The 12,256-nt window shown below is 46.8% G+C and overlaps 1 protein-coding gene across 19 annotated transcripts in view; it reads left to right on the top strand.

Annotated features, from left to right (window-relative positions):
• The window catches only part of PLEKHA7 (pleckstrin homology domain containing A7), a 204,555-nt gene that overhangs the window by 128,005 nt on the left and 64,294 nt on the right, over positions 1 to 12,256 (top strand). For 18 of the 19 annotated variants that reach the window (XR_012497530.1, XR_012497529.1, XM_019746629.2 and 15 more), the window contains 4 exons: positions 2,894 to 3,005; positions 4,055 to 4,159; positions 6,870 to 6,942; positions 8,316 to 8,416. Coding sequence is in view for 17 of the 19 variants with exons in the window: in XM_019746629.2 (XP_019602188.2) it covers positions 2,894 to 3,005; positions 4,055 to 4,159; positions 6,870 to 6,942; positions 8,316 to 8,416 (391 nt within the window). In the remaining 2 variants the exon portion in view is untranslated. Of the gene's footprint in view, positions 1 to 1,205; positions 2,069 to 2,893; positions 3,006 to 4,054; positions 4,160 to 6,869; positions 6,943 to 8,315; positions 8,417 to 12,256 lie in introns of those variants that run through there. The other variant, XM_019746627.2, reaches the window with a different exon arrangement.

Genomic DNA, 12,256 nt, shown 5'->3' with positions numbered 1-12,256 from the left:
AGACTTTTTTAATATTCTAATTTTTGGACACCAAATGGTGTCCAAAGCATGATCACTACCTTTTTTTTTTTTTTTAAATTATTATTAGTTGTAATTCTGGATAACTTCTAGTTATTTCCAAAAGTCATATTCACCCATGGGAGACCTCCAAGGTCATAACCCACGTTCAGGAGATTCAGAGGAACGTCCTCTGGAGACAGGTCTTGTTACTTGGCTGAGTGTGTAGCTGTGTGCACCTTGTTCTTTCAAAGAGCCAGGTCAGGGACTACCAGGGAATGGTTGCGTCTGCTGCTTCAGGTGGGAGCCCTGGTGAAGATTCACTCCTTGCATGCAGAGCAACACAGTCCCCTTCCTGGGAGCAGATTGAGTTTGGACTTCAGCCGTCTTTCCCAATGAAGAATGGAGTGGACGTCCCGTGCTTCTTCCTCCTTCCCACGCCCCACCACACACTGTCCTTCACTGATGATCAGTGTGGGGGCCACAACCAGTCCTTCCCCAGCTGAAATGTGTTCACAGCTGGCTCCACAGGCGGTGGTCATGCCCTCACTCACCCAAGGCTGCAGGGCGGTCTTCTTTGCTCCTGCGCCCTTGGCTGGAGGAGCTCCCTGGCCAGCCAGCATTTCTGAAGCTAGTGTGGGGAGGAGACATGGGTTAGAGTGCAAGGAGATGGTTAAAGTTAGAGCTGAAGATTGTACGGTGCAGAAATGGCAAAAGTGGCCATCCGTCCCGGATTTCCTGGGCCCATCACAAATCCAGGTATCTCTGGCCCACAGAAGAGAAATGGCATACTTGTATCTAGTTGGTGGAATGTGATGCATCATTTAAAATGATGTGGATGAGTTCAAAAGAATGGAGAAAATGTTTATAATAAGTTTTTAAAAATCAAGATGCAAAATCATAAACACAGTATGATCAGTTATATAAAAACAACCCCTCCCCACCCCCCAAAAGAGGCATATAAAAAAGAATGAAAGTAAATATACCACGTGTTAAAAATGATTTTCCCTTGGCTGGCAGGACTGTGGTGGTTTTCTTTCCTTTCAGCTTTTTTTCTTATATTTCTCAAATAGTCTATAATAAACCTCTATCCATTGTCTTTAATGGGAGTGAGTTAAACTTGATAAAATCCCAAACAAACTTTTTATTATTTATTATTGGACTTTGGGTGCTGAGTTGTAGCTTAGAGATACAGCTGCCATAACTGAGATGACCTGAGAATTCTTCTTCCTTGTCTCAAACCTCGGAAATCTGAAAAGTCGGGCAAGACCAGGTTCCAGGAAGGCAGAATTCTGCCTGGAGGCGGGGCCTGGACAAGGCAGGCTCTCAGAGACCTTCCCACCCCTAGTAGGCGATTATCTCTGTGCTGTACACAGCGTCTGCCAACAGTGAGCTGGCTGAGTGTGCTGACATTCTCTGAGTGGGGACCAGTAACAAAAGTCTGGCTGGGATGGAGGCTGGGGGCGGGGAATCCAGAGTGAGTGCCTGAGCTGATAAGGGGCCAGTGATCTCTCTGTCTGGAGGGACTTGTATCTCCAGCCACCAAGCGTCTGACAGGGCCCAGCCCCTTCTGTGAAGAACTTGCCTCACGGTGCAGGGTATTGGGACTCTGGCTTGGCGCACGGCAAGAATTACTTCTCCTTTGTGCAGCCAAGGTTTTTGAAGGAAGCAGCATATCTTATCTCCAAGGTGGAAACTAGGATTTTGCCTCGTAGCACCTCTGTAAAAGTGAGACTGGCGAAAGGACGTCAGAGCGCTTCTTCCTCAGCTGTGCGCTGCCTGGATCCCCCATCTCCATCGTCTCAGGGTCCTGCCACACGCCTCCAGATCAGATTTTCTCCACTCTTCTGGCAAAGAGCCTCAGTTCACTCCAGCTGCCTGTCAGAACAGTGAAAATACCCAGCCATATCCTGGGACTTCCGTTTTTGAGGAAGGCTCACTGATCTTGGAGTTAGCAGAGTCTGGGAATCAGCCTCAAGCCGTTCAAGGATAGTATTGAATTTGTGTGGAGGCGTTTGCCCCAGCTGCCTTGAAAGACATACTGGCAAATGCTGGGGCTCTGTGGAAACAGGTGAGAAAGGTTCACTCTGGTGTCTCTTGAGTGTGGGACCGAGATGTTCCCAAAGTCCTGGCCCTCCCAGGGCAGGTGGAGCTTCTTAGTTTCTCAGTGGGAAGCGTGATGTCACTGGATGCTGATGGGGACACACTGGGGATACTCGTTGGGGACCCAGGCACGCTTCATTACTCCCTGCTCTCCAGACATGGCGCAGGGGTTAATATCTCTGATGGCTCTATTCTGGGGCAAATAGAGTGTTCCCAGAATAGGACTCTTTGTTGAGTATCCTATTTTGGGAGGCAGGCCCTACTGGTGTTTATGTAAGCGATTCTCTGTGTGTAGCTGGGGGTGTAGATGTGTGCGCAAGTGATTTCTTGTTACTAATTATAAACAGTTTTCTTTTGTGAACCAGGGAAATGAAGGTGTGTGTGTGTGTGTGTGTGTGTGTGTGTGTGTGTGTAAGGCGTATGGATTGCTCTTGCTGTGAAGAGTGGTGTGTGACTGTGTGTGCCCATCTGATGGGCAGTTGCCACAGACACGCGAATAAGAGAGTAAATGTGGGGACCTCAGAACAGCAGGCAGGGATGACTGCCTTGGGCCCTTAGTGGGGTGTCAGGCTGTGGAGATTTGCCCACCTGTCATCCTCTTGACTCCCTGAAGCACGTGGGTATGCTGGGCATCATGCCCCTCTGGTGGCAGTCTGCAGTCAGGTGGTCTCCAGAAGGTCGGTCCTAGGTTGTCAAAGGCCCATCAACCAGTTCTAACCTGGAATAAATCTCAGATTCCTCTTCCCATTGCAGCCTGACACTTGCTCACCGGATTCCCCATGTCTCCCCACAGGTCAAATCCACATATGTCGAAGCAAGAGAGAAACCTAAGACCATCCAGCATGGTCAGTGAAACGTCCACGACTGCGACCACTTCCACCATGGAGGCCAAACCTGGCCCCAAGGTGAGCTTCTGGCTGTTCCATCCTTCCTTCCCCTTTTATATTTGCCAAGCCCTTTTGTAACCAGAAGCCCATTTGACTTTCACCATAGTTTTGTGAGGGAGACATGTAAGAAGTATTCTTCCCAAACGATAGATTGAGAAATTGAGGCCAATTGGGGTTATGTCACTTGCCCAAGAAAACAGGTGATTACCGACAAAACCAGGGCTGACGATCTAGGTCCTTGAAGGTAGTCTTAATTTTCCAGGCGTGCCTTGGAAAGGCCGCATGTGTTGGAGACACAATGGTGAGATTTTTGATAGATGAGTCCTGGGAAGAGTGCCCTTGAAAAGGGCCCAGAGGTTTCCGTGCCCAAGATGTGGGAGCACTGCGTGAGAAGGAGGTAAAAAGACCAGCATTGAAGAGAACAGGAGAGTGCTGAGGATTGAACCCAGATACTGTGTATCCCTGAAAATAAGACCTAGCTGGACAATCAGCTGTAATGCATCTTTTGGAGCAAAAATTAATATAAGACTCAATTATTATATTATATTATATTATATTATATCATATCATATCATATCATATCATATCATATCATATTATATATTATGTAAGACCTGGTCTTGTATTATAGTAAAATAAGACGAGGTTTTATATTAATTTTTGCTCCAAAAGACGCATTAGAGCTGATTATCTGGCTAGGTCTTATTTTTAGGGAAACATGGTAGGAGGGATAAATATCTGGAAATTGGCAAAGTCTGTGACCAAAAAGTAGCTTTGTTCCAGAAAGCTGTAGGACATATTAGGGCCAATAGCTGCTGGTGAAAGTTGATTGAAAATTCCCTTTACATATTTTTCTCTGTGACTTAGATGGGAAGCTTGACGGGTCTTGGACTTGCCTTTCAATTAAAATGCTGTGGCCATGTGCACGCCTGTTAGCTGTGATCAAAGGGCGCTGCCACTTAGAGGAAGGCTGAGGGGACCTACACTCCGTCCTCCTCTCATTAAGGGCTTTTTCGTGCCTCCTTAAATCCCGCCCCTGCTGCTAGTGTTCGTCTGCTTTTTCCTAGATCATCAAGTCCAGCAGTAAAGTCCACAGCTTTGGGAAGAGGGACCAGGCCATTCAGAGGAACCCCAATGTTCCAGTGGTGGTGAGGGGCTGGCTGCACAAGCAGGTGAGCAAACTGAGGAGGGCGGGTGGGAAGGAGGAGGTTGTTCTTGCTGAGTTTCTTTCCTTACCTTGGGCCCTGGGAACTGGGACCAGGCTCCTAATAAGTGTTCTATTTCTGAGTTTATCTGAAGCAAGCAGATTCTGCCCACTGTGCTGAGCGATTTGCCGTTCATTTGTATGCGTGGACTGTCCATTAAATGACCACAGCTTCCCTCCCCAGAGCCAGCGGACCACTTTCGCCTCTGGTGCTATTGGCTTCGCTGGGACCCAGGCGCTAGTGTGGGTGGGTCAGCATGAATCCAGCCTTACAGCACTTGCCTTCCTGATGTTAAAGAGCCTTTGTTGTCACTTGCTGAAAAATCCCGTGTTTTCTTCTCCCCCAGTCTAGCACACATAGCTAGCTCTCTAGCACCTCTGATTCCAAACTGGCCAAACTCAGCTCCTCGTCTCCTCACCCTGTTGCCTCTCTTTCTCCCCATCCAGCTTTTTCTGGATCTTGGTGATGATATCACTGTTCCCCCAGGTACTCAGATTAGAAATCTCAGCACCGGCACCAGCTCCTCCTCCTCCCGCACTCATTCGGCCAGGAAGGCCTGTCAGCGCCGCCTCCCTCGAGGCCATCCTTCATCTCTGTCCTCACCACCCGTTGTTCTGCCTCTGGTCCTCTGGCCGTGGATAGGCTGTGAGCTCCCAGGGCCAGAGACCATGTCCCTCTTGCTTCCTTCCTTCTCTCCTTGCCATCCATCCATCCATCCATCCAACCACCCACCCGGTGCCTGCCATGTTCTAAGCGCTCTCACAGCAAATGCAAAGAGGTGAATAACATGTGGTTCCTGCCCTCAAGGCTCTCATAGTCTGCCAGGGAAAACAGATGGACACATCTCTCACATGTCATCATCACCCAGCACAGTCTCTCACATATCATACCATCCAAAAAAACAAACACAAAAACACCCACAAATCAAACTCCAAGAGCACTGGTGTGAATTTTTACTAAAGGCTTTATGGGAAGACAGAGGAGGGTATTACATTGCACATGACAAAGAAGAAGTCCCTTAAAAATCCCTTTGAAATCTCTCTCCCCGGCTCTGTTCCCCATGGCAACTTCTAAAGCTCTCTAGCCTTTTTTTTTTTTTTTTTTTTTTAAGATTTTATTGGGGAAGGGGAACAGGACTTTTATTGGGGAACAGTGTGTACTTCCAGGACTTTTTTTTTTTCCCCCAAGTCAAGTTGCTGTCCTTTCAGTCTTAGTTGTGGAGGGTGCAGCTCAGCTCCAGGTCCAGTTGCTGTTGCTAGTTGCAGGGGGTGCAGCCCACCACCCCTTGCAGGAGTAGAACTGGCAGCCTTGTGGTTGAGAGCCCACTGGCCCATGTGGGAATCGAACTGGCAGCCTTCGGAGTTAGCACAGAGCTCCAACCGCCTGAGCCACCGGGCCGGCCCCACTCCAGCCTTTTTTGTCAGACACACCTCTGGCACCACCCTCTCTTAATGATACCCCTGTTCACACAGCTCTGTTCTCTTACCTCTCTGCCCGTCTCTTTTCTTACCTGAGTAACTTAACTCTGACTTTTTCCATTTGCATCCTGTCCCTATTAAACAAAAGGGTGTTCCTTTGAAATGTGGAGGGAGAGGGAAGGGATTTTAAAATAATTCTCCCCCACACCACCCACTAGCCCAGGCCCCTTAGCTGTGCTGTAACTATAACAGAGGTCTGTGGAATGTTGTAGACACACAGCAGAGAGAATGTAGCTGTGTTTGGGGGAGTCTTGGAAGGATTCCCAGAGGAAGTGATGTTTGAACCAGGTATAAGTGGATGGAGAGGAGTTTTCCGAACAAAACAAATATCATATGCCAAGACCTTAGAGATTATCTGGTTAGTACAAAAGATAAAACCAAGAAGTGCATGAACTCAGCAAATTAAATTTATTTTTAGCACTTTAGTAAGTGGAGAATGAATGAATGTTATGTTGTTAGGTTTAGAAACTGTCAGATTTTTTATTTTATTTTAATTTTAATTTAAGCCTGTCAAAAACTTTTGCAGAAGGAAGATAATTTTAACAGCTAAAAGCGGCTCTGGAATTTTCCTAGGTTTGGGAGAAAACTGACTCTAAAATATGATTATTGTCCTACCCTGGCCATTTTTCCCCCCCTACAATTTATATTTTAGATGAATAAAGACAGATTCTTGTCATGAGACAAATTGATAGCAAGAAAATCCAAGTCTCTACATCAAATGGAAGGAAAACACACAACAAAATCATTTCTTTATGGCAGAGAACTGAACTTAGTCAAATGAGAACTTTGCCTCATCGATGAATTACCTAAACCTAAGCTCTTTGTTCATACTATGTAAATCAGTTTTCTAATCAGCACAAATGAAGGTATTTTATAGCACATCATTTAAATAAATTAACAGCTTCCTTTTTGTTAAAAGCTGATACCTTTCTTAATGGAAGAACCGTATTTTTGAATTCACATTTTCCTTTCTAAAAGATGGATGCTTATAGTATATTGATCTGTTTCCAGGAAACAAAAAAATACTTCCTGGGGATAAACCCTCATTGAATCTAAATTTTAATGTCCTAGCCAAAGAATGGCTGTGCAATAAAAATTTATTAATTTATTAAAAGTAACAATGAATATGGGCCAGTCAAGATTGGGGAGGGTGAACAGTATGCTCAGACATTGCCTAATTAGTTTTCTTTGCTTTGCAGGACAGTTCTGGGATGAGGCTGTGGAAAAGGAGGTGGTTTGTGCTTGCTGATTATTGCTTGTTTTACTATAAAGGTGAGCAGAGGCTTGGACCACTAAGGGCTCTTTGTGCTGGAGGGAGGTGGTGAGGTGATGCAAATGGTGGTCTTCTCAAATCCAGTGATTGGACCAGTGGCCTGGGATAATTAATAACCTATTGACTTGCCAGTGTGTTCACTTTTACATATGTGGATGGTTGACGACTTCATTTGTACCAGTCCTGGCACTGGAAGTGTCATTTGTTGAGTTAAAATAAATAGAATCCCGTTTGCCTGCTACTCAGGGTCTCAAGATCTGGGGTTGTGTCAGCTTCTGCCCCACTGGGGACATAGGCACACCTTTGACGCAATCTGGAGAGGTGGGAAGTTAGGTAAATCGTCTTTTGTAACCTGTTGCCTGGATTTATCCACTTTGATATTGGATGGGCAGCTGGTGAATTGAGTCGGTCATATGAACGTTTATGGAGCCCCAGCATATAGAGTTAGGGGCTGTGCAACGGTGAGAAGGAAATAAGCCTCAAAATATGGAGGAAGAGCTAGATTGCTTTTAAGACAAGACTAGGCTGTGATGGGTGCTTTAGAAAACATCCAAAGTGCATGGCAGTTCAAGGGGAACGAGAAGTTAATTCCATATCGGAGAATCTGGGGAGGCTTCTTAGAAGCGATGGGATTTGAGGTGGGCTTTCGGGGATGGGTAGAGCTTCGCTTGTGTGTAGCGGAGAGATGGACATTACAAGCAGAGGAAACAACTTGAGTAAAGTTCTGGAGGCCAAATACAGTGAAGTGGCAGACCTGTGAGGCCAGAGTGAGTCTTGCATGGAGGATGTACCAGGAGAGAAGGCTCAGGCGCTGGGTAAGGGCCAAAGGCGAGAGGGCGGTGGCACCAGGCAGAGGGCTTCTTTCTGTATCCAGTGGGCAGTCAGCAAATAAGTGCCTTTGAGTAGGAGAGCAACAGGACCAACTGTGGCTGCTTCTGGTGATGAAGATGGTTTGCAGGAGGCTGAGAATAGGTGTAGGAGGTAGGATGCCCTAACTTCGCTTGTGAGGTTTGCTCCACCCAGAATGCCCTTCCCCGTCCTTTAAAACACTTGAAACCTCACCTTCTGAAGCCTTCTTGACTTCCCAGACCATGTGGCACTCCCGCCTCTGTTCCCGCAGCATTTGGTTGATCATTGTGTGTCAGGAGTTAGCAGGCCGAGTTGAGCATGTTTACATGCCTGTCTCCGTCCTTGGGGACAAGGCCGTGTCTGATTCACCTGTGTAGTTCCAACATGAGCACAAAGCTCCCCAGGGAACAGCTGAATGGAGTCGTTTTGGGAGAGATAAGGAGCCCGGATGTAGGACAGTGGGATGGACCAGCCCAAGGAAGGTGCCACAGGAGGTTGTTCTGATGTGTTTTTCGATTCAAAGACAGCCGAGAAGAAGTGGTCCTTGGGAGCATTCCTCTGCCCAGCTACGTGACCTCACCAGTGGGGCCTGAGGACCGCATAAGTCGCAAGTATTCCTTTAAGGTACTAACCCCTCTCCTCCAGCCCTGCAATGCCGTCCCCTCCGCCCCCCCCAGAAAGTGTGTTCCCAAAAATGGCTTCATAAAAGCTGTCGGTTTTGTGGGGCGGGGGGAGAAGGGAAGAAGCGAGAGCATTTCAGACTTATGTTAACAAAGGTATAAATGCTACACACAGGAATAATACCACATCACAAGTACTTGCATTTGTGTCTGAGCTTTGGAGTCCCCCAGCCTTGCTCAAGTACTTAGACCCCTCTTTTCCTATTGTTTCTATTCCCGTGATGACAAATTGGACACAGTCCTCGTGCTTTCTTATCACTATAATCAGCCAGTCTAACTAGCATCCAGCCACTCAGTGCAAATGACAGTCCCTCGTAATGGATTTATATCAGTTATATTGTGAAAACTCACCCTGAGGATGATGGGCCTGCCTATCGAAGAGATTTTCAGGTTTATCTATTTTGTTTATCTTGTTGACAAGCAATGAGGATCAAATTTGGTGTATTTTCTGGATCACTGAAGATTCTTAGGGAAATCCCTTTCCCAGTAAAACACCTTTTCTGCTTCCTTCGTCACTGTACCATTTAGGGTAAGTGGGGCCGTGGTATTGATGGCTGCCCTTTGACAGCCTCTGGCATCTTCATAGCCAGATGTGGAGGCTCCAGGAATGTGAGGAATCATGAGGCCATCTCCTTCAGTGGCCTCGACAGTTCCTTCATGGCTGATATTTCGGGTCCCCTAGGGATGGTGAGGGTGGGATGGGTTGAAGGTCCACTTTACTGGCACTTGGAGTGGAAGTCCCCGAGGGCACTGAAGCAAGTGGCCCTTGGTGCCAGTAGCCACGGGGAAACACGCTTATGCTGCTCAGGATACGAGGCAATGACATGCATCTCAAGCTGGGGTAAGGGGTTTCCGACCCCACTACTCATATAGCTTGGCTATTCCCATGTTGGGGGTACAAGATGAGTTCTAGGCAGTAGGTCCTAATCTAGAGATTGAACAGAAGTCAAGTTTTCCAGCCACAGATACTTAGAGACCATGGAAAAGCAGCTAAGACACCCACCGTTCTGGAAGGGTTAAAGGAAAGTGTTGGTCTGCAGTGTCCATGGCATCATTGGCAAGCGATTATCTGCATCAGTGTCTTGGTCTGGAGTCCAGCGTGGTGGTTGGAAAGTCAGTCTCCTCTTCCTCTACCTGTCCTTCCTGAGCTGATGCTTTAGCTTTGTTCATCCACAGGCTTGAGTTGTCCTTTTTCCCTGGACTGTCACTATCCCCAGTGACTCGAGTTGCTGTGGGTTGAAGATTCTTGGATCCTCCCCAACTTCGTGTTGCATGATGCAGTATTGCCTTATCTCTGCCAAACCTTTTATGATTTCAGAAGTACTTTTATCCATGTTACCCCATTTAATGCTTCTGGGGAGCCTGTGAGGTCAGGATTATTAGCTTCATTTTACAGATTAGGGACATGAGGATCGGAGTGCTGAGGAAACTTGCCCAAAGTCACAAAGCTGGAAGATGATGGAGACATAACTCAAACCTGAATTCTATCTTCTTTCGATTGAATTACAGGGAGGGAGGACAGTTTCTTTCTCTTCCTCTGCTTTTCTTCCACATCTTATTTTGAGCACCTCCTGCACACACATTGTCGGAGGTGGGAGGTGGTTCGAATTAATGTTCATTGTTATCATTTTAGCAGTACTCTTCTATTGAATAGTTTAGGAGCCTCTCCTGCTTATTGCTGGCTCTGAAAACATTTTGTTCATTGGGTTTCAGACTAGTTTTCTGTAGCCTGAATATCTTCCTCACAAAACCTTCCTTTCAAGGGTTGAGTGTTGTTACTGGGCAAACAATTGAGATGTATGAGATGTATGAGTTTTTTTTTAGGGGAGCATTTGAAATATCACCAGAGTAACTGATCGTAACTAAATATAGATTTCATCTAACACTTTATTGGGAGGTGTGAAAATAGATTTTAGGAAAACATCTTTTATGTTTTCTAGATTCTCTTCTTTAAAAAAAAAATTTTATTTTTTCTTAGAAAGACTTTACCAAAAGTGTTCCCTAAATCTTTTGTCTGGGAGACAGAAGGCCAGCAGGTGTTTGGGGGATCTTTAGGGGGGCCCCTCAGCGTCTGAGAGCAGAGAAAAGCTACTGCAGACAGATCCGGTGGTGGTTAGCTGGTTCTCCAGAAAGGGCTGTGGTTTCCTGAGTATTAAAGAGTACCCGTTCCCATTGGGTTGCGGCATCCTTCTTTTAGGAGCCAGACAGTCGCCCCTTGGGCAGCTTGGGGCAGTTCTTGGGTGCACTGGGGAGTGCACCGTGGTTTGTGTCTTGGGCCTTATGCCTGCCTCTGACGTCACTTCTCTGTTTCCAGAGCTAAAATTCTTGGACTGTTGCTAGGGAAACTTACCTGGGATTGTGCAGAGCATCTGTAGTGATAGATGGGCCCGGGCTAAAAGGTTATATGGTCGTCTCCTCGTCTTTCTTCTCCGACTGTGCCTGTAGCCTGGCAGCCCCTACACATGACCAGGGAGGCTGGGTGCTAGATGGACCCTGAGGCACAGCCCGTTCTGCAGGGTAAGGCAGGCCAGGCTCTCGGTGGCCTCTACGAGAACTTCTTCCCTGCCCTGCTGACTCAGCGGGGCACCTCCCCAAAGTGCACCTATTGGATGCACAGCCACCGTCAGCCTGTTGGTCACCTCTGAGCAAACGTGGCCCCTCCGATCCAGGATCTGGAGCAGAAAACATCCCCCATGCAGTCCAGTGTCCAAGGATCTTCCATGGGGGAAAAGACCTTCACTGCTTCCCTTTGAGCCATTCTCCCTCTCTCAAGACCAAGAAAGAGGTCCTGACCTGAGGCCAGCAGATCCCCAAGTATCAGTGGATAAATTCCATCTTGCCTTTTTTAACCTATGTTTCCCTTGATGAAGAAAGCAGGCCATGACAAGGGTGAGCAACGCCTGGGCCTTGGTCACCACTAGAAACCTGACGTATCTTCCTATCCCATTGCAAGTATGAATATCTTGACAGACCATTTATGCGCATCACCACTTTGAAATTAAAATAAGTATCACTACGTTTGTTAGTTGCAATAATAGAGAAGCACCTGCATCATTCTCTCACATTTAAAAATACTTTGATAACTATATTGCAATATAATAGATTTCCTATGTTGTATTTTTGCCCTTAAAAATGTTCTGAGAAGGGTTCATAGGATTCACCAAGCTGTCCAAAGGATCCATGCCCTTAAAAAGATTAAGAACCCCTGCTTTAGAGTCTGGCTGAAGGCCAGTCAAGAGATGAGGTTTTTCACTTGTCTGTATCAACACACCTTTGCTGTGCTCTGTGCTGCTTGGCAGGATATAGATCCTGGAGATATAGCAACGAAAAGGACAAAGTCCTTGCCTTCCTGGGATTTATATTCTAGAGTCTGCATCAGCATGGGGGTTCTTAGGAAATAGACAGAGAACAAGAGCGAGCTGCCTTTTTCTTCCCATTTCAATATTGTTCTTTGTGTCTCTCAAATCCATGTCTTGCTCTCCACTGCCGCTGTCACTATTCTGTCTCGGCTGCCGTCATCCCTCCTCTAGGTGACTAATTTATTGCCAGAACAGTGCCTAGCACATACTGAGTGCTCCGTCACTGCTGGCTATCACGGCTTCAGCCTTCAAGCTCTTCTGCCGCCTCCAGTCCACCTTCCATGCTCTTCCTAAATTGCACATGTGTTCAGGTTGTATTCTCACCAAAACCTGTTCAGTGGCTCCCACTGCCTACAGGATAAAGCCAGTCTGGATTTATAAGGCCCTAGCTTCTCTCTCCTTTCAGCCCCTCCCATCTTGTACTT

This window comes from Rhinolophus sinicus, linkage group LG06 (assembly GCF_036562045.2).
Source record: "Rhinolophus sinicus isolate RSC01 linkage group LG06, ASM3656204v1, whole genome shotgun sequence".
Taxonomy (NCBI): Eukaryota; Metazoa; Chordata; class Mammalia; order Chiroptera; family Rhinolophidae; genus Rhinolophus; species Rhinolophus sinicus.
Note: the sequence above shows the minus strand (reverse complement) of the source record. Positions and strands in the feature narration are given on the sequence as shown.